The sequence below is a fragment of the Genypterus blacodes genome, unplaced genomic scaffold, assembly GCF_046128005.1.
Source record: "Genypterus blacodes isolate CSIRO-AG114 ecotype Tasmania unplaced genomic scaffold, CSIRO-AGI_Gbla_v1 ptg000024l_1, whole genome shotgun sequence".
NCBI lineage: Eukaryota > Metazoa > Chordata > Actinopteri > Ophidiiformes > Ophidiidae > Genypterus > Genypterus blacodes.
Genome location: NW_027466837.1, coordinates 490490 through 511905, shown reverse-complemented (window position 1 = coordinate 511905; position 21416 = coordinate 490490). Strand labels below are relative to the sequence as shown.

General features: G+C 44.6%; 4 protein-coding genes across 8 annotated transcripts; 2 read left to right on the top strand and 2 right to left on the bottom strand.

Annotated features, from left to right (window-relative positions):
* The first annotated feature begins 10 nt into the window (after positions 1-10).
* Positions 11-1493, top strand: nxt2 (nuclear transport factor 2-like export factor 2). 2 transcript variants are annotated; one of them, XM_076143416.1, is made up of 4 exons: positions 11-199; positions 499-585; positions 771-915; positions 1230-1493. In XM_076143416.1, exons 1-4 carry the CDS (start codon positions 185-187, stop codon positions 1412-1414), a joined length of 432 nt encoding a protein of 143 aa, XP_075999531.1. In that variant the 5' UTR covers positions 11-184; the 3' UTR covers positions 1415-1493. The 2 variants fall into 2 exon arrangements, with proteins under 2 accessions (XP_075999531.1, XP_075999532.1); XM_076143417.1 differs by lacking the exon at positions 11-199 and adding an exon at positions 301-422.
* Positions 1494-1495: 2 nt separating this feature from the next.
* On the bottom strand, positions 1496-9825 carry acsl4a (acyl-CoA synthetase long chain family member 4a). 3 transcript variants are annotated; one of them, XM_076143410.1, is made up of 16 exons: positions 9695-9776; positions 8627-8711; positions 7423-7903; positions 7153-7330; positions 6943-7052; positions 5956-6094; positions 5700-5850; positions 5066-5189; positions 4901-4972; positions 4490-4629; positions 4182-4354; positions 4012-4086; positions 3739-3927; positions 3423-3537; positions 2932-3089; positions 1496-2783 (listed from the first exon to the last, which is right to left on the bottom strand). In XM_076143410.1, the coding sequence occupies exons 3-16, from the start codon at positions 7777-7779 to the stop codon at positions 2626-2628; spliced, it is 2139 nt and encodes a 712-aa protein (XP_075999525.1). In that variant the 5' UTR covers positions 7780-7903; positions 8627-8711; positions 9695-9776; the 3' UTR covers positions 1496-2625. The 3 variants fall into 3 exon arrangements, with proteins under 3 accessions (XP_075999525.1, XP_075999524.1, XP_075999526.1); XM_076143409.1 differs by lacking the exon at positions 8627-8711 and having other exon boundaries at positions 9695-9825; XM_076143411.1 differs by lacking the exons at positions 8627-8711; positions 9695-9776 and adding an exon at positions 8295-8599.
* Positions 9826-10519: 694 nt separating this feature from the next.
* On the bottom strand, positions 10520-16520 carry fam199x (family with sequence similarity 199, X-linked). Of its 2 annotated transcripts, none has more exons than XM_076143412.1 (8): positions 16422-16520; positions 15072-15250; positions 14747-14984; positions 14437-14595; positions 14190-14351; positions 13889-14072; positions 13642-13745; positions 10520-12834 (listed from the first exon to the last, which is right to left on the bottom strand). In XM_076143412.1, the coding sequence occupies exons 2-8, from the start codon at positions 15236-15238 to the stop codon at positions 12661-12663; spliced, it is 1188 nt and encodes a 395-aa protein (XP_075999527.1). In that variant the 5' UTR covers positions 15239-15250; positions 16422-16520; the 3' UTR covers positions 10520-12660. The 2 variants fall into 2 exon arrangements, with proteins under 2 accessions (XP_075999527.1, XP_075999529.1); XM_076143414.1 differs by having other exon boundaries at positions 14747-14966.
* Positions 16521-16552: 32 nt separating this feature from the next.
* Positions 16553-20387, top strand: commd5 (COMM domain containing 5). The gene is made up of 7 exons (XM_076143408.1): positions 16553-16776; positions 17053-17213; positions 17321-17349; positions 17444-17494; positions 17662-17757; positions 17893-17968; positions 19347-20387. Exons 1-7 carry the CDS (start codon positions 16656-16658, stop codon positions 19446-19448), a joined length of 636 nt encoding a protein of 211 aa, XP_075999523.1. The 5' UTR covers positions 16553-16655; the 3' UTR covers positions 19449-20387.
* The last annotated feature ends 1029 nt before the right edge of the window (positions 20388-21416 follow it).

Sequence of the window (21416 nt, the reverse complement as noted above, 5' to 3'; positions counted from 1 at the left end):
TAGTACAGGAAGTAATACATGCAAGCGAATGTTAGCTATTATTGCTAAAAGGAACAAATTCAAAACACAGAAAGTAATTCAAGCAGACAAGCGTAAGACAAAGAATACATAGAAAACTATCACGCTTGAGGACTATTTAAACTCTTCGCCGCGGCCCGACCTCCGTACGTCTATTCGTTTATTAATGGCAACTACACTTGTAAGTATTGAGCTTTATGTGCGAAATTACCTCATGCTAAGTTAGCTAAGTAGCTATCCAGGGCTAGTTTCCAACGTGTTCGAGGCGGTGTTGTCGATGAACTAGTTACCATGTTATCTGATGACTTTAACCTGCTTGGTGACGCAGACACGTTGTCTCGTTATCGTCTTGTCACTATGTAACGTCGGGGTGCCTTTGCCTTGCCAGGAAAAGACCGAAACTTGTATGTTAGTTCTCTTTGCTGCTGTCAATAAACATCACGATAAGCACTGAATAACTGATGATAATCATTATTTCAGGATGTCAGGACGCTCGCCGATCAGTCATGCAGATACTCCGAAGAGTTTGTCTCCATTTATTATGACTGCATGGACAAGAAAAGGAGGGTGAGTGACATCCAGCTCAACATTGTGTCAGTGTACTTTAATGGCGTTAGAGATTGAGTTTGATCACAGCAGGGAGGACGATATTTTATGACTGTCAGCTGAGAAACATGTTTTGTTTGGATAAACTGTGTCCCCATAGTATAATGTGCATGTTTCTATCCTAAATGTCGTCTGTGGTGTTTCAGAATCTGACCCGGCTCTACCTGGACAAAGCCACCTTGGTGTGGAATGGAAACACGGTGTCAGGACAGGATGCTCTCGCTGAGTTCTTTGAGGCTCTGCCATCAAGCGAGTTCCAGGTCTACACACTGGACTGTCAGCAGGTGCACGGTGAGTAACACCACATCACACTCCCTGTGTGTGTCACGCCACGTCACACTGGCTGTGTGTGTCTCGCCACGTCTCACTGGGTGTGTGATTTACACCACATCACACTGGCTGTGTGTATTACACCACATCACACTGGCTGTGTGTGTTACACCACGTCTCACTCTGTGGCTGAGCAAATATTGGACTGAAGGTTCCTTTTCCTTTCATCTCATAAAGGCTGTAAATACCCTAGTGTGCTTTAAAATGTAAACATGTGATTTTCTTTATGCGTAAGCGTGTTAATCCAGCATCAATGTGCTTTTCTTGGCTTACAGAGCAGGCGACCCAGGGCCAGACTACACTGCTTGTGGCGACGGCTGGCAACGTGAAGTTTGAAGGGAACAAACAGCGTTTCTTCAACCAGAACTTCCTCTTAACGGCTCAGCCTTCACCCAACAATGATCAGCCTGTTTGGAAGATTGCAAGTGACTGTTTCCGTTTCCAAGACTGGAACAGCTGAGGCTCTCATCTTCATCACCGTGTAAATTATGACGTGTTTTGTTTCCGCAGTTTTATAATAAAATGAACTTATCAGACCATATTGAATACCAAAGCACATTTATTCTCAACAAGTAATGCACAAGGCAAGACTAGAATGATGAAATAAACATACCAGGGAGCGGCATCACTCAACCAATCAAGAAGTGACTGTCAAAGTTCATGTCTGAACTCTTTTCATGTAGCAAATTCATTGACAAGACAGCAGTTGGAAAATACATAGAAAACACTAGTATATTTAAAATGAATCAACTTTACTTTAAATAACCTCACACCAAATGGCACATTGACGTGTTAACTGAGGTAACATGCGCAGTATTAGCAGTCTGCCAGTTGTTAAACCTAATAAGAAGCATATTGGTTAGAAGTAAAACGCGATTTGCTCTTAAATAAAGTGCCCACAAGAATTTTGACGTACTTCAACTTTTCAATTTGTCTTTTTAGGCTTTGCTAATCGTTTCTTCCTGAGTCATTTTAACTGGTCTGTCAGAAAACAATGGACACAAAATAAATAGGCTTGGCCGGATAAATTAAAATAGCATCGTAAGACAAAAGCAGACACGCCCTTGCGCAACGTGTGTAGCAAGTTCAACCATCCATGAATCATGTGTGTCTGGGCGGAGATTTGTTAAATCTTCAATGTTCAACTGCTGTTCAGCTACTCGGATAACAAATGTGTAAGCTATTTTTTCATCTTAAGTGCCACTTACTGTACAAAATGCACTGTACAGCTGACAGAAGGCACGGTGACATCAGTACTCCAACTTCACTGCAGAGCTTCTTAAGCCTCCTCGGTGAAACACATTTTAATGTCTCAATGGAACACGGAACAAAAGCTTTCATCTGTGGAGAACACCGGCACTGAACATCTGCTACAAATGGAGTACAAATAGATTGAAGTGGATGGCAGTTGAGTGCTGTTATGGTCTCACAGAGTCAGAGTTGCCACTTCAGAGCAACTCTTCAACCTAAACTAGAGATTCCTACACACAAACATGACGAGCAGCACAGTTTGGATATCAGACTACAACTATCTACAGCTTCAGTTTCAAGTCATTTGTGTCAGCAACACCTTCAAAATACAAACATGTACCAGAAACAGTATTTACAGTTCAGAACAGTAGTTATGGTGGTAAGTGGAGTTCGTGGAGTTGTTGGCCAGGACTGTTTCAATTATTTGCCCCCGTACATTCTCTCTATGTGATGAAGGTAGTGGTTCTTCAGTTCTTTCCTCTTCAGCTTGAATGCGTCTGTGACCAGACCCGTCTCAGGGGTCCACGGGTCTGGGCTCAAATGCACCTTTACTGGAATCTCAAACCGCTGGAGTTTAACTGAAAGAAAGAGACGACAGTTATGCTCACCATCACATATCTACCATTATATTGAAGAGAAGAAATTAACCTTTTTGCCACTCTGGACTCAAACACAAAAGTCAGCTATGCTCCAAACTAAGCATCATAAATGAAGGTCAACTCTTACTGTTGACAGCCGCTTCCTTGATGGCCTTGAGAACCTCCCTCTCCATGTCAGGGTGCGTGCAGATCTCCTCCCAGGTTCCCATGATGCCTCTCTTTTTTGCCAGATCTGTCAGACTTTTCTGGTTGGGCACCACAAAGCTGATCACATAGTTCTCCTCGCTGCAAGGATGAGGACAGGGATGTTTACAGTTTACGTCAACGTGTAATTATAAGCACAGAAGTGGCAACAGTCAGCATGAGAGTTAGGAATGATTGGGAGTTTCCACCTGATGTTAAACTAAATGAACAAAAACACTTCATTAGTCATCTAGTTGAGTTAATAAAGTGACTGTGAGCGTAGATGTTCATGCTTCCAGCCTAAAGAATAGAAGAGAATTCTATCTTCATGTGATTCTGTATGCATTATTTATACTTTGTCTGTAAATAAGGGTGTTACTGAGAGGAGGTGTGTGTAGTAAACTTCCCCCTGATAATGAACTGTGGCGTCCTCACCTGTTGGCATAAGCACAGATGTTATCTATGAGGGCGCAGCTCTTCAGCGCAGACTCCACCTTCCCCAGGGACACGTACTCCCCAGCCTGCAGCTTGACCAAATCCTTCTTTCGGTCTGAGTGGGACAAAAAAAAATGCATCCGTCACACATCTATGATCTCATCAAGCACAAACAGGCTGCCTGTTGAGAGCACGACCACATTAAGTGCAGCACATCATGCTATGATGCGAGGATGAATGCGGTGCCTTTCAAAGCGTCGACACATGACTGCCATGAGTCAAACACAAGCCTTCATGTGGTTGAACAGATACACACCCACTATCTGTAGACAGCCGTCAGGGCAAATCTCTCCCACGTCTCCGGTGCAGAACCACCGCTGACCGCTCTCGTCCACAAAGAAGTCCTTTTCCGCATTCTCGCTCCTGTAGTAACCCATGGTGACGTTAGGACCGCCGATCAGGATCTCTCCTCGCGGCCTCGGCTGGTCTTTGCTGGTGTAGCCACCTGAAGATGAGACGGTCAGTGTGGAATTCTCTGCCCGTGACGCCTAAATGCTTTATATTCATTGTGAACAGTGAACCACCTTACCTTCAACCCAGTCCCTCAGTCTGATCTCACAGCAGATGAGAGGAGCGCCAACACGACCGGTACTGAGGTCAGCCACTGGATATTAACAAACAATTCCATCACAGTTACTGAAAATGGCACTTTCCCATCTTTACATTCATTCCTTCCCCTCTCTTTGTAGCTCCTCGTACCCTCTGAGATGGTGCCGGCCCCACAGGTCTCAGTGAGTCCGTATCCTTGGCCCACAGGACAGCAGAAGCACACGTTCATAAATCTTTGAGTGGCCGGCGACAGAGGCGCTCCGCCTGACAACATCAACCTCACTCGTCCTCCCAGCAGGCGCCGCACTTTCCGGAACAACAGGCTACAAAAGGTCAGAAGAGACAAGCTGTACATGAGCGACTGCAAAGGAGCCGGATGCTGTGTGTCTGATTTACATTCTGACATAACATCATCATCATTATTATTATTGGTTGAGGGGAAGAGAGGGGTTTCTTACGCGTTGCAGAGTGGCGCATCATAGCCCCTTCTGATTTGCTCCAGTTTATAGCTGTAGCCCATTGTAAACAGCGTCCTCTGAATGAAGCTCATCTCCTGAACTTTACTCATCACGTTCTTGTTGATACGGTCCATGATTTCCTTTATGAAAAATGAATCCAGACAGATTGCTACCACAGATACAACAAGTAGGTCAAACACAACAAATAGCGAGACAGAGAGAGAGAGAGAGAGAGAGAGAGAGAGAGAGAGTGAGAAAGAGAGTTTGAGCCAGAGTCAGTGAGAGAGCGAGAGCCAGAGAGAGAGAGAGAGAGAGAGAGAGAGAGAGAGAGAGAGAGAGAGAGAGAGAGAGAGAGAGAGAGAGAGAGAGATGAGTCACAGGAAAGTCGAAATAATGGAGTTGCATTCTTACAGGCACAGCTGCCATCAGGGTGGGTCTGAGCACTGTGCTGTCTCCTTTACTTCCTCTCTTGATCTTTGTTGACTGGTAACACAAGGAGGCAAACAGTTTAATCAAACAGCAATGCACATGAAGCAAACTAACAGGGGGAACAGGTGGCTTTGGTGCAGACGCTACCTGGTCTGACAGCGTCTGAGGGGAGGAGTAGCCGATCCGACAGCCGTAAGTGACGCAGGAGATCTCGGCGGTCATTTCCAGAACGTGAGCCAGAGGCAGGTAACCTATGTAGGTATCATCGGGCCTACAGAACACAAAGGTCAAAGGTCAGGCCCAGGCAGCAGCTATTACCAGGGTTGAACATTTTACACATTACTGCAGATTCTAAGCATTTTTTTCAGAGTGGCAGTAAAGAGGGATGCAGTGTCTATTTCCCTGATATATATTTATCTCTTCCTGCACATGAGGCTCTATCATGCGGTCGACGGCTGTGAGACGCTTTTGTCACTTTCACTACAGTTAACGTGTTGCCACGGCGTCCTGGGCCGTCTGGATTTACTTCTGTGTGAAGCGTTTTAAGTCATTTGAATGATATTTATCCACGCCTTGATTTCATTTGCTTCATGTAAATGCCTCCACAACTTAAGCCGACTGCTCTTCCATCTGGAACAGGAGAGGAGCGTCTCTCAAACTCTCACAGGCGTGAGACGGGACTCTGATCAGGGGGCTTCTGTCGGCATTCTGTCGTCGGGCAGGAATCTTAATCTAATCCCGGCGGTGTTGCACAATAGCCGCCTACAATACTGAAACCCACCCGAGTCCAGGGATGCGTTCACACTGGCCGGTCATTCCTGCGATCAGGTTGCTGTGGATGATCATGACTCCCTTGGGGAGGCCTGTGGAGCCGCTGGTGTACATCACCACAGCCAGGTCAGAGGGCTGGGGCTTCACTATAGGTCGACTCACTGCAGGACAAACAGGTCATGGTTTAGGCTGCAGGTGGTTTATGTGTTTTGGAGCACAGGTATGGACGGAGGGAGGGAGGGAGGGAGGGAGGGAGGGAGACTCACTGTTTTCAGGCAGCGCTCCCAGCTCTCTAACAGCCTGCATGCTGTGGAGGGAGAGACCTGCAGGGTAACCCTCCGTGCTCACTTTCTTCTGGTCCACATAGATCACATGTTTCAGTTTTGGGATCTGTGGAAGCACGCTCTGCCAAAGGAAGAGACAAGAAAACGAGACACGTGACTTCCTTTGACACGCTCCTTTAGACTGTAGGCTCTTTCTACACACACACACATCGACCCTGTGTGCCAGCAGAAGCCAATAAGACAAGACGCTAAATAAAACCTGAAGTTAATTCACTTTGGTTTGATGCTGATGTTCCCAATCAGACTCTATTAAATATCCTAAATGTTAAATGTTGTTAACCCTAATTAATTGGGCCGACAATGATAGTAAATACCATAAGGTTTCTATAGTTCTGACCCAGAGGACATGTATCAGATGGCTGCATGTAGATGGACGCAGTACAGCTTGTAGAATTCATTATATAATTTTTTTTGGGATTGAAGAACAGTGACTATGTCTGGAGTTGATCGGCGTCTTTGTCTCTTTGCCAATTCCGCTGCTGTGAATTCCAATAATGGCACCCACTCCTATAAAGAACCTCGTCGGCTTCTGATTTGTAACCCCGATGAAAGTGCAGAGCTGAAATGTCTCCCTCACCGCTGGAGCTGTGTTTGTTGACAGATCAAACATTGACGTGACAAAGTTTACCCTCAAACAGCAGCCCGCTCTATCTGTCTCATACTCTCACCAGCCTGATTGGCTCTGCAAACAGAGACACACACCTCATCTCAATGAAAGCCCCACATCTTACAAATCAATCAATCTGCCTCCTGCACTCCTATAGAAAGTCTGATTCAATCAAATTCAGCTCTATTTACTGACCCAGAGGGCCGCTGCTGTGGATCGCTGAGACGTTTCACTGCCGTCTCAGCGATCAAAGCTCTCCAGACACACACAGGGAGCAGGTTTGGTAAGTTTAAGGTGCTCACTTTGAGTTTAGACTCCAGCAGTTCTGAGCTGGTAATGAGATGCGACACGCCGCTCTCATTCAGTCCGTGCGCGATGGCGTCGTCTCCCAGTGTGGCGTAGAACGTCACCACTGCAATCAACACACAACAGCCGGAATCAGAGTGAAATCAGAACACGCGGGTTAAATCAGAAGCAAAACGAGTCACAGTTCACAGGCAGGAGATCCTTACAGGGGAAGTTGTGCCTGAAGCAGGTCTGGGCAGAGATCATCCACTCCGCTCGGGTCTCACAGAAGATGGCCACGGTCCTTTTAGGCTGCTGCCCGAGAGCTGCAAGCCCGCTGCCAAACTGGTTGATCACAGAGTCCATTTCCTGGTAGGACAGCCACTGATACTCCCCCAAGATAAGCTGGCAGGGGAAAGAGTGGCTCATTACTTCAAACACACTTTTAATCTAAACGACCATGTTTAAGTGAGGAGGAACACGATGGGCTCACTCACCTTTTTAAAGACTTTCCCGCTGGGTTGGACCTCGTTCTCCTCACTCAGGATATCCCGGGTACCGAGACAATCTCCCGTTCCAAAGCGCTCCACAGCCTGATCAAACAGCTTATCCAGCGTGTCTTTGCCGAGGAAGTCCTCCCGGGCCAGAGCTTCAAACTGGTCCACAGAGCGGTAGGGCCCCTCTGATTTGCCTGTGGTGGAACGGGCCTTGGTCCGCTTGGACAAAGCTTTCCTTTCCCCAGCATTGGTGAAAAAGTACCAGGGAAGGAAGGAGAGGACAGAGTAGAGCCATACGAGGAGGTGGACTGGGAGGAGGAGGAGGGTATGAAGGGCAGAATCTGCCTGCACACCCATGCTGTTCTCTGTCGGGTACGTCCAGCAGGGAACCAGGAGGAAGTGGTGCTCAGAGAAGTTGTGGAACTGTGTGCTGAGCTCTGCAAGTTGCCTTCGCTGCCTAAGAGGAAGTGTGTCAAGAAACCTGACAACACCAAACACACGAAGTTTATCAATTTTATACAAACACATCTCATCCACTTAAACACAAAATATTTCATCATATAGAAAATAAAATACAATCAGGATTAAGATTATTTATCACACACACTTCAAAGGACTCAACAATATTTTTGCTCTACAAAAATATCTACTAGGATTCTGAACTTGTTCCCCCCGATAAACCAGCATCAACACTCTGATTAGCTCTGCAGCATCTGAGGGTAACATCAGTTCACACAACAGAGACAAGGAGGAAGTTGCGTGCCAGAAGTAGAATTTAGGCGTGCGTATTGTAAAAAGAGAATACAAACAAAACATTGGTTACGAATCTATGAGGAAGCTGCTAAGAAAAGTCAAGAGCTTAAGTGTCCTACCTCTCCTTCACTGTGTGCAGTCAAACTGCACACTTACATCCTCTCTGTCTGCACCTCTTGTATGTCTGTCAGCCTTCAAACGCTATTTATACAGCATCAGATGGCGGGGGGAGGTGTTAAAAGGGGCAAAGTCCCTCCTTCTAGCATTAAGATACTTTGTTTCCCTATCAGAAACAATGGCTATCTGATCTGGTCATGGAAGGCTGAAGTACACGGAGATGTGACTTGGTCCTGCTGACCAGTTTGGACTTTGGCCAATGACCACAACCCTGCCATTCACACTGAAGAGGCTCAGGCTACAGACAACCAATGGCAGTGCTCTTAAGGCTCACCCCACGCAGTGGTCAGGGGAAAGGTCACTCCAGTGCAAGCTGACCCTCGCAGTGTGGAGGATTTAGGTGAAGGTTAAAGCGACCGCTGTGGATGACGCAATGACACAACATTAAGGCAAATTAAAGCATTAGTGGAAGCTGACATAACAGAATGTGTGTAGATGTAACTCTGTATGTATAGATGTAACTAACTGTCTCTCACAGCTGTCAGCAGCACAGTTGACCTATTTTCACACATCACAGTAACAGGTCGATTGGAACACACAACCGCTTCTTACAAGCTCTGATATGTTGAAATCACAGATATACCTCATCCATGACAAACCCAGCTGTGTAAAGATGTAAACCCCCTAACACTGAGTCATTACACCTCTTCATCCACGGTATCTGTCTTTTAGAGGGATTATTGGCCAAAATAAATAGACAACATGGTTTGCTCCTGACGTTGTAGTTGATATCATAACCATGTTGCTTTTATTGAGGTTTATCTTCTTCTGATTGAGCGAAGAAGAACTAGTCCAGCGAGGATTGTGATGGTTTCATGTGAGAGGAGCAGCCTGATAACGTGTCAGTAAGATGAACACGCTAAACGTTCAATTACTGACACTTTTTCATGGTAACGGGGCCATTTTGAACATACGTTGCAAACAAACAGCGATCATACAACAGGAAATGTTAAATTATCATCATTCTGTGGCCTCGGCGTTTCTACCCATGAGACTACATTTACAAAGTGCTCACGACTTAGAGAAAATAAGGACATTCATAAAATATAACGCCGCTATAATGAATGAAATTCAATTCAGATGTAATTGCTTTTAAAAGACTTTTAACCCAATATTCCGGCTGAAGCTCATTGGTTCAGTCCGAACACATAGCGGTTTAGACAGGATGACAAAAGCGGCCACGCGCTGTCAGTTCAGACTCAATCACCGATAACCGCTCGATAAGTTCACTACTAGGGCGTAAAAATGATCAATCCCGTCTGCAAATATTAACAGCAGTGTAAAAAAATATGATGGTAGTAAAAAGAAATGCGCCATAAAGTATCCTGTGACTCAGTCTTACCTTAGCGAGGCGAACCGCCGCTCAGTTGCTCACAATGTGGAATGACCGACAGTTACCTCTCTCGTGCACGACAGACCCGGAAGTGCTACGTCACCTGATTCCATATTTCTCGACCAATGAGGAGCCAGAGCGGGCTCACCCCTGTTGTCGTTGAAGTTGCCTTTGTTCCCGGAAGTGACGTCTATACGTTGCGGACGAATCTGTTCCTACCACAGATTCGATGACAAGACGGTCAGTGTAGAGTAGACGAAGAAATTAGAGGAACTCAACAAAAACACGAAATCTATAAATTTATATTATCAGGCGAAGGGTTGTTAAGCCTAAACCTAAAACTATATGGCCATAGCCGCGCAAAACCGATATGTACGACATGTCGGTGTCACGGGGCCATCACGTCCTGTTTGTCGGATCTCGGGTGGGAAAAAAACTACGCGTAGTGTGTGAGGGGTGACGTTGTTCTTCCTCTTTATTTACTGGAAAATACTGGAATGGGCAAAAGTACATCAACGTATGTAATCCTTTATGAATTGGATAAAATCTGTCGGCCAAACTCATCACCGTTTATCTGATATGTTCTGTGTATTCCAACAAATTTCTTCTGACCTTGTAAATGGACTGGTGTTAAGCTTTTAATATTAAGAATCAAGTTTATTAAAAGTATGTTTTCATTTTATCACTGTATAAATAACTGATTATGCATCAAAGGTACAAATATTGTTTTTTGGCGACCCCTATCTTAAATCTGTGCTGTGTCTCTTTACCATACAGTATGTTGTTATGTTAAGTTGTATGTTGTTGACAATACCAAAAAAAACACAAATTCCATAAGATGCAACAATGTATTTTATTTTAATTAATTCTTTAAAGTTTACAACGTGTCACATCTGCTGAATGGACTTCATAGTCCTACCTGCAGCATCAACATCTCTGGCTAGCGACATCTACAGGCAACAGGTGGATATTACAACCTGCATAACAGAATGGAACTCCACCTGGGACAAAGTCAATACAGAGAGCACAGCAGTCTGTAAGGAACAAAGGAATCATGTAAAAAATGCCTCCGATAGTTCAGTTGTAGATGTAACATGCTTGTATTTGTGACATTGATATGGATGTAGCAAAAAAAAAAAAAAATCTTTGTCAGTCAATTTCTTATAATTTAACCGGCGAAATACTCCTCTTTTAAGCAATTAAACTGTAATTTATTTACACAAAAGCTTTGTTGCATCATACTGCAGCTTTTTCTTTCCAAAATGATCTTCTTTTCAAAATAGAATTTTACTAATTCATCACTACTGAATACATAAAGCTGCTTTTATCACAATTGCTGTAATCAATAACTTTATACAGGAGACAGAGACCAGAGTCAAAGCTCAGTACACAGAATATTAGAAAGAGAAAGCAGGATTTGGGGCCAATAACTGCAGCGGTTTGTTATGCAACCGAGAAGAGAGGGGAAAAAAAACACAAAAACACAAAAACAAACAGACAATGGTGTTGGTGAGAAGAACAGGACAGGTCATGTTCACTAAAAGCCTTTCTCTGAGGTGTTGGTGCTGTTGCAACATTAAACACACTTCTGAAGGATGAGGAAACGGCTCAATGTTAAACGTACACAGTGAAAAAAAAACAGATTGATGATTGATTGTGCTAGACAGAGCAACATAGACCCTCGCAGACCCCCGACCCCCTCCCAGCTAGAAACAAAACTATAAGGCTCAAATAAAGAGGAAAGGAAAGTATTTCGTATAAATTCTATTAAGACTTAAGGAAAGATCAGAAGCTCAGAGTCAAATCATTGAAAACCTGGCGAGAATAAGATCCGCCTGACTGTTTGAGTCAACGTGAGGCAGAAACACTGAGTGTAAACAGAGAAGTGAGTCGCTCACACAGCAGCTCGACCACAAGTCAACTGAAGTGAAAGTTACATAAAGGAAATAAAGCTGGATTAAAGCATTAAACTAAGAGTCGAGTCAAAAGAATCGATGGCGATCTATAGCATATCTCAGTAATACGTGTCCTGAAAGCTTCGATAACCACGTGTGACGGGAATATAAACACACTATGAGACAAAAAAAAAAAGGAAAAATTCAAAGAAGAAAATATGCTGTTATTTACAACAAAGAGAAAAGTATGTAAATAAAGATGTGAATGATTCTAACATGCAGGTGTTCAGTGCTCCCTCTAAGCCTAAAGAGTGAAATGGACCCACGGCGCTCTGCGGACACAAAGACAGATCGGCTCGGATCTTCACACGCCACCAGCTCTGTCACCACGGACGCAACAACCAATGTGGCGTCTGCCATCAAAGATGTGACACCGCTACACGCTGCCATGTTGTCCGACAGCTTTGCAGCATTTCCTCGTGTGTTTTGTCGTCTGGACCTGCAGTAACCGTTAGTAAGTTGGAGCTACAGAAGAACACAGTCGGTCTTTCCTGTAGCTATTTAACACTTTGACCTTTTGCCACCCCTGCTTATTACAAACTGTAGTGTGTGATCTGTCCCTCCTCCAGTCGTGGCTGTATAAGTAGCAGCAGATAAAGCGATGATCTAGAACAGTCTTCATGTTGACTGCACTGGTTGTAGTAAGCTGTTGTACTGCAGCAGCTGTGGCTATAAGCAGGCCAAACACGCTACATGGAGGTGGATACCTAACAAAGCTTGAGCCGTATTATAGTCGGAGCGATGCCAGCGTTACTATTATTCGCTACTTTAGCATTATCATAAGTTTTAGCGCTAGCAGTATTGCACTAGTATAAGCAAGCAATATGTCAGGCTATCTTACAAGCTACTGGAAACTACTACTGGCAATCACACTGTCTTACAAAATGCATTACAAGCATTTTTGCCAAATAATGAGCTAAAGCATGCTGCGATCTATGAGGTCATGGTGGACAAGCTCTATGGCGGCAGCGGGGTGGCGAGGGATCAGACTTGGCGGGAGCACTGATCAGTTCACTGAGGTCACATCAGTATGTCCAGGTCGTCGACGTGGTCGTCCTCCTCCGTCACCCGTAGCGACAGCACCTCCTCGTTCAGAAACAGTCCACTGAGCCGCTCCTTGCGCGCTTGTCGCTGCTCCTTCAGCTGCCGCTTCCGGAGGGCTTTCTGCTGGAGCTTACGCTGCTTCGAACGCTTCTGAAAGAGGCAGACGGGCAGAGAGACGTTAGTGGAGAGGTCAAGGTGAAGGTCAAAATGGAAAAGTCACACAAAACAACATTATGACTACCCATGAACATCTAAGGACCGTGTAACATCAAACTGTACGTGGAGTTTTGATTCTTGGTCCCATCATCAGGCCATCCACCTTCCTGCTTACATGTCAAGCTCCTGTGTGTCAACACTTTCATGCTCTTGTGTCAGAACAAAACATTTCCCCCAGCAGAGACGGGAAGATCCTGGATTTTGTCAAGCCGAGAGCAGACTTTACAACTCATGTGGGAACTCCAGAGTAACATGGAGACACAGAGACGTGGGAGCAGAGTAGCAGAGAACTGAGAGCCAAGGGAGCCAAAGCTCCACAGTTTGTTCTGGTTCAGGCTCAGTGGTATAATCTTCTATCTGCAGTAATGTGTAAGAATCTGTGCTGTTGTTCCTCCAGAGGTCGAGCTGCTTCACTCAGTGTTTAACACTAGAGGAGGAAAGTAAACAACCAAGGAGCAGTTACATCGCACAAATAATTACGCAACTAGTATTTACTAAACCACTAAGAATGTAAAGCATGCACCACATGTATGTGTGAGGGGCAGGCTCAGTCAGAGTCAGACTCAGCCTGACTGAGCCCCTAAAGTCCATTCAGCTTAAATAAGAACTGAAGAATCAAAATCAGCACAACTACCACCACAACATCCAACACCACAACAGATCTGCTCCACTTTGAGAAACACACACACACACACACACCAAACACACACACCCTCACACTCTCTCCTTGAGCTTCCTTACTTTAGAGTCCCGTATACGCTCAGCGGCACTGGAAAGGTTTCCGTCACTGTGAGCTCTGCTGATGTTGGCGACGCTGCTTCCACTACAGGCCGAAGCGGTGCCACCTGGAGCAGACGACCACAAGCCAGATTAAAGCCCGGGAGGAGCTTTCAGGAAAGCGTTAGAACCGAGTCGGGCTCCCCTGACAGGAAGCATCACTACGCCTGATAACTAATGTAACGTTTAGCCGACAGAGCCGGCGCCTTACCGGCTACAGAGTTGGAGGCGGTGGAGCCGGTGGAGGAGCTGGCGGAGCTGACCATGCTGGCGTTGCTGCTGCTGGCGCCGCTCACGCCGCTGGTGCTGGCGCTGCTATGGCTGCTCCTCTTCCAGCTCTCTCTTGTGCTGCTGGCCCGCTGCCGGGGACTGTGCTCTCTGATGTAGCTACGTACCTGAGGGCCAAAAGGTGGAAGAGTTAGACAAGCGGTTCATAAATTTCACCATTTAAAATCTGTTTCTCTCTCTTACTGATCTCCTCACATGTGCTGTTTCATTTCTTTACAGCTCACCTGTTTGAGTTTCTCATCAGTGAGACAGTTGAGCTCGATGATGAACTCGCTGTCAGTGGGAGAGATCTGAGCACAGGGGTCGATGATCTTGATGATGTCCAGCTGTTCTCGGAGGCCCATCTCTGTGCTGACCTTCCTGCTCAGGTACTCAATGTATTCAACCTGCAGGTAGGCACAGATACTGTAAATGTCCACGTGTGTGTGTGTTCGTCTCTCTAAGAAGCAGGGGGAATGAGATGAAGCGTACCTGTTCATCGTTGGTCATTGCGCTCCAGGGCAACTCATCCAGGTTGCGGTGAGGGTGAGGCTTGGGCTTCCTCTTGGAGAACAGACACGGTGAACTCGGCACACTGGGGATGATGTCGGACAGGACATCACTGCCACTGGCAATGTCACTGCCAGGCAACTGGGAGGACAACAGAAAGACAAAACAACAATGAAGTAGAGAAATGATGCAGAAAAATATGACACCAGCATCTCATGGAGTCTTAAAGTAGGCAGAAACAGTGGCGTTTAAAAGTTAATGCACCACAGAGAGAAATGTAACTGGGTCTAACCTGCCACTCAAACTCGCTGTCAGACCAGTCCCAGTAGGTGCTGATGGAGGAGGAGACGTCGCTGCACACGCTGCCCTCAGGAAACAAGTCCAGAGACGTTAGTTCTTGGTCGTCAAGCAGTGAGTAACAGTCGTCCTGATCCCCAACAGACACAGAGGTGAAGAGCTCCTCACTGCACTCTGAGCTGGCAACACTGGTCCCACAGGAAGTGAGGTTCCACCTGCGGCAAACAGAGAACCTGAAATGATCACTGTTCAAACCACATTGTACAAGTACAAGTAAAAACCAGCCCTCAAATGTGCAATGATCTTCGAGCTCTTCTCACCTGTTACTGTTGAAGCGGTGCAGTGGATCTGTCCGGTGACAGGAGGACAGCTGACAGCCAAAGTCGCTGACGTCCAGCGTCCCCACATCGCTCAGGTTGGCCCTCTGAGACAGCAGAGGGAACGGATCCTCAGGGGCCAAAAACTTCTCATACACAGACTCAGACATGGCCAGATGTACCTGAAACACAAGGCAAACACATAAGATTTAAGATTTAAGATACTTTATTAATGGTCATTTTGCATGCAATTCACAGCAAATTGCATGCAATTGAAATTTATCTTGCACCCCCTCATATCACACACACACACACACACAAACACATGCATCACAGAGGGGGTGCAGGGCAGCCATTATATGGCGCCCGTGGAGCAGTGTTAGGGGTTCGGTGCCTTGCTCAAGGGCACCTCGGCAGTGCCCTGGAGGCAAACTGGCAACCAGCTGTCAGTCCACTTTCTTGGTCCATACGGGACTCGAACCGGCGACCCTCCGTTTCCCAAGCTGAATCCCCTATGGACTGAGCCACTGCCGCCCACATGGAACACCACGCAATAGATCTCAATCCAATAAATAAACAACAGCCACATAAAAGGTCAATGAGCAAAATCAGTTCAAAGTCTTATGTAATGGATTTTCTTGTACAGAATTAATAACTTGTCCTCTGCAAATGCTTTCATCCATCTATATAACTATGTATCACCAATATACTATAAATATGAGCCTGACCAATAGTGGCTTTCAATGCCATTACATTTACTGATATTTGAGTGAGCAAATCAATCAAAAAAGGAGATTTGTAAATATTATTCCAACTCTTTCAAGTTTTATTTATGTCTTAAAGCTTCGAAAATAAAAGTGTAAAATGCAGTTTTTTGCAATATTTAATTTGATTCATTGTGTTTTGTTTTATTAATGCTTACTTTTAGCAATGTTTTACACATTTAAAGGGATTTGTTGTTGAGCTCAACACGGGAAGAAAACTGTTCAGGGAACCACCGCTAGAGGTCTCCCGTCGTAAACATCAAACTCCTTAATTGTTAGTGTTGACAATGCGTCGCAAAAAATGCTGCAAACATCTTAGCGAACGCAATAAAACATATAAAGTAACTTTATATCATCTCCAATGTTGAATACCACGAAGTTACGCATTTATAACATTTAGTAAAAGAGTTTCGCGTATCGCTGAAGCACAGGGCAAGCTAGCGTGGTTAGCTGCTTGCGAATGCTCCGAAATGTCCACGTATCGTTTATCAGCCATAAATCGAGGCCCGACTCGTTTTCTCGGCCGGATAACGACTCTAAGCGTCTAACGACAACGCAACGGTGAACTTAGATACAGAATCGCACTAACCTTGTGTCGTTCAAAGTGAGAATGTTTCCGCCACCTCCATTTGCAAATCCTTTCTTTCCACCGATGATCTAACCATCAACTGTCACCGCGAGACTCGCAGGCGCGCGCACGTGACGTAGAGCGGAAGCTGTCATCCAAACAGGAAGAGAGCGAACACCAACAACTCCACTCAGTCTTCCTCCTTTTCTCCTTTATTATCGTCTTATATCGCACGATATTAATTAATATCCAGGCATGGCGTCGAGTCACGCGAAAGACTCCAGCTTTCTCGGGGGCCGGATACCGCCAGAAATCGAGGCTTTGTCCAAAAACCTGAAGGATGTGGACCAAGAGCTGTTTAGAAAATTGCTTAAAGGTAAAAGCTAAGATGAAATAACTGTTTTTACAACAAACAAACAAACGTGAGATGTATTATACAAACCATCAACATTGATTATCCGTGATTCGTTTCTTCTTTATTGTTGTTACTTGATCGATCAGTGGCATTTGTGTAGCAGCAACATGTTGTGTTAAAGTTCAATAACAGAGCAGTGTTTATATGAAATGAGGTGACAATAGACAAACATTGGAGATAGTCATCTAATATGAAGTGCTAAACTTAATAATAATTGTTAATGAATTCTCTCTCCAGCTGTCGTCAGTGCGTTAGAAGGGAAGGAATGCAGAGAGGTGCTGAAGTCCATAGCAGAGACCAGCGCCATCACACCTGAGACACTCAATCACATAGTAGCTGGCATGTACAGAGTTCTGTCTGAGGCCATCCGCATCCCCATGGCCTCCCTCAAACAGGAGGTGAGAGGCTGTTACTAAACTGTCGCTTACAGTATTGGACTCAATGTGTAAAGTCATTTTTTAAATAAATCCATGAATAACTATTTTATTTTTGCCTTTCTGTATAGACTTTCAAAGAAGATCTGAAAGAACTGAGGCAAGGATCTCTCTACTCTTTTACCACAATTCAAAGCTTTGGACCATAATCATTCCTGTTTATTGTTTCTGATTTTGTTTTGTTGTTTAACTAGGATTCCTGAAGATTTCATCACAGATTTCTCCAGTGTGGTTTTTGGAAATCGGTACGTTAATCCAGATCTCATCAGTACACAGGTCACATGGTGTTCCTTCACCCTGGAAGGATTCTATGGTCTTTACAAATCTGTGAACAGCTGCCCTCTTATATTTGGTGTGCCGATTACATTTATGGAGACGTTCTCTTTGCTCACATCTATCTTTGTGTTTGCAGTCGCACAGCTCTGGAGGCAGCGACCTCCCAGCACGACCCCCATTTACCCACTATAGAAGAATTTAAATGGAGAGTGGATGTTGCCATTTCTACCAGGTAATATATATTTGTGACAAATGCCTGTCATAAGGTTTCCAAACACAAAGCCACCTCTTCACAATCCAATAATCATTTGTGCAGTCAAATGCAGTGTCACCGGTGTGATAAAGTGTTTCTCTGTGTCCGCTCTAGCTCTTTAGCCAGAGCGCTGCAGCCGTCTGTCCTGATGCAGATGAAACTTTCAGATGGGACGCTTCAACGCTTTGAGGTACTCACACATTTGTCTTGTTTCTTAAGTGAAAATGAAGGATGGCCACCAAGAATCTTAAATATTATATTATTATAGGATTTGTAACACATCAATAGCCATGAAGCTATGTGAGCAAATGATTATGAAACAGGCTTCAGCAATGATTATGAAACAGGCTTCAGCAATGATTATGAAACAGGCTTCAGCAGATTTTTAACAAATTAGTAACCTGAGCCAACAGGGGGCGCCATATTCCATATCTGATTTGATGCTGCATGCCAGTCAAGGAGCCTCCTAACGTCATTAGAGAAGGAGGACTTGAGCTACAGACTGCCAATGTACCAAGTGTAGCGGTTACATCATCAGATTACACCAGAATTAGGAGATTAGTAGCAACTGTATGCGATGTGCAGACTGCATTGATGCGTTACCTCGCCTCCAATTTATCTGTGTTCATAAGATTCTCAGGGACACTCAGGGATCTGCTGTGCAATCACAAAAACACAAATGTTCTCCCTCAGCTCTGGGTTCATTAGCAGAAGCATCCAGACAGATGATGAGTCACACTGAGAGCTGAAGCATTAATCAAAGCAGTGAGACACACAGTATTTAGAGCAGCATACACACCCTTTATTTATCCTCCAAACCTTGGCAATGTGTCTGGGCTGTCTGGTCTCAGTCCTGAAATAGTCGTCCATATGTGCACAGCATGGGGCTTCAAAATGGCCCACAGTTACACTGCACTGGGGATCTGCACATGTTTGGGCCCTCAGATTTGACATCAACCTTTTGCGAGTCAACAAACAGCCGTGATATTTTGGAGAACATGTAGCCTTCCTGACAAAGCCGACTCGTGCTTGTTCACTGGAGAAGCAACACCCACCTTCCAAAACACCAACTGGATGCCCTTCATTTAATAAAATGGGAGAATCTTGGATCCACGTGGCTCTGATCCTGTAGCGCTTCATTCACTTAGACACGCTGAAGCTTCTCCTTTCTTCTAGCAGCTGAACGCAGAGTGTTCTCCCACACTGCTAATGTAGAAAATGCCCAGAGCAGCCTTGTTGGCAGCACAGATTTCATTTTAACCCTTTAGACTTTTATCTTGTATTTGAGTGTTTTCTGTTTCCTTTTCCTGTTTTTCTTTCTCATTCCCCCGCATTAGAGTTTGATTCATTCAAGGTTTGCATTGTGTTGTGCTACCATCACATTGTTGGTTTGGGCCGCTCTGGTTCCTCCTGTGTGCCCTGAGAGGCACAGGTTGGTACCACGTGTCACCACGCCCCAAACTCCAGGACGCAGTGAAGACACAAGCACATGTTTGATCACTTGCTGAATGGCGTATGAGGCCTTTTTCAGTCAGCATTGTCTGAACTGTTGTTGTTTTCCTGTTCAGGTGCCTGTGTCCAAATTCCAGGAGCTTCGCTACAATGTGGCTCTGATCCTTAAAGAGATGAACGACCTGGAGAAGAGGAGCGTTCTCAAGATCCAAGACTGAGCCACACAGCTGTCCTTCAATCACACTGATTTACTTAAATTTTGTATATTTTCTGCACACTAGACAAGAATTATGATGATCTATAAAGTAATTGTAATCATGATGATCTTAAACCAACTTGGCATTTGAGTTGATAACTGTACTACATGCAGTAAAGGCCGATAGCTGAATACCAGGAATACCTACAGGACAAATGGCACTTCACCTCATTTCTTATCTGCCACAGTCCTACACATACAGTTGGTTGTGCTACTTCAACCTAACAGTCATGCACTCTGAATGTGTTCCACAGATCTAATGTCATCTATCTTAGAACGTTATTAACACTCTTTGCCTTACAAATCACTGTGTAAACGGCTTCTTTTGACATTCCACAGTAGCCATGCTTAAATGTAATATTCTCCACAAATGACGCAGTTTATTGGGTCGCTTATATAACCAGTTAACAAATGCCAAAACAATTATTATGTAAAGTTCAGTGGGTTGACAGGTGTTCTGAAGAGCAAACACTTTCCTGTGTCACCATAACCTGTTGGGTCTGTTATCCTCTTGTTGTGTTGTCTAGTTGTGTATCATACCTTATGTCAGTCAGAGGTTGCTGGGAGGTTTGAGTCTGTTGTGCCATAATACACATGCAGCCAAGTTTGTATCTTCCGGAACTCTTGAACCAAATGGGAACTCTTGTTGGGAACTGATGTCTTGTGATCCAGCGTTTGTGACCAATCAACATCACTGCAGTCTTGTGTGTTCGAGAGTAAATGGTACATGGTAGAAATGATTCTCAGTCAATTCATGCATTTGACAGTATTTAAATGTACAATATGTGAAAAGTAAAATGAGGATTTCCTGTTATTTTGAATGTGTTTCGATTATAACAATAAGAGATTTATTGTAACCTCTTGCACATTTCTCTAATAAAAGCTGAATGTTACTGTCAAATTATTTTCATCTCCTTTATTTGAAATGTAGGACTTTGAGGTTATTATATGAATTTACATTTTATCTAGAGTGATACACTGATAACCGCCAACGCACCTGAAGGAGTTTGACTGAAGCACTGCTGCTCCACTGCACTGTCCTAGGTAAAGAGAGAGCAGGAGGCAATCCAACACTCACCTTTGGTCATGAGATCTGGGTAGTGACCAAAGGAATGAGTCTGGGGCTGAAATGAGTTCACCCTGTGAGGACAGCAGACATCAGAGTAGAAGGTCCTCCACCAGGTTGAAAGGTGCTTGCTTAAGTGGTTTGGGCATCTAAATAGAACACATTCCCCCCCGGAGAGGTATTCAGTTTAACTGGGAGGAAATAACGGGACAGACCTAGAATATCCTGAAGGGATTATACATCCCATCTGGCCTGTGATGAAAATGATGGAATACTCTAGGAAGTGCATGAGGACACGGCTAGAGAGAGGGACATCTGGGCTACCTGTTGCATCCATGGCCTGGATAAGGGGTGGAAAATGGAAGGATGGATTTATAGCTAAATTGGAAATATGGGCCTATTGTTATTTCATATCTAATCTCAACCCATCTTCATGCAATGACCTTAACAGGGTCGTTCCTCTGAGGTGGTAATGACTCAACCCTGCCAAACTCTTAGTGAATGCAGCAGAAGTTCTTTTTGTTCATATTTCAGTATTCAGTAAACTTCATTAGGATGACTCAAGAACAAGGAGGCTCTAGGAAATAAAAGTAGGGAAAACATTTATTATAAAATGAATAAATGCAGGGATGTCTAATGGAAGCTTGGTAATGAATTTTGAAAAGGCAAAGGATTGTGTTGCTACTTTAACAGGCAATCTTAAATGGGGAGTTGAAGTTACACACGTTCTGTTCTTACTGATTCCCTCTCTTATTTATTGTAACAAGGCAGGCGGTGTCAGCTTCAATCATTCGGTACATTGCGTGCTGATTGTATTTCAGTGGCAATGTTTTACACAAAAGCTCTTTTCCTTGAATTGATACG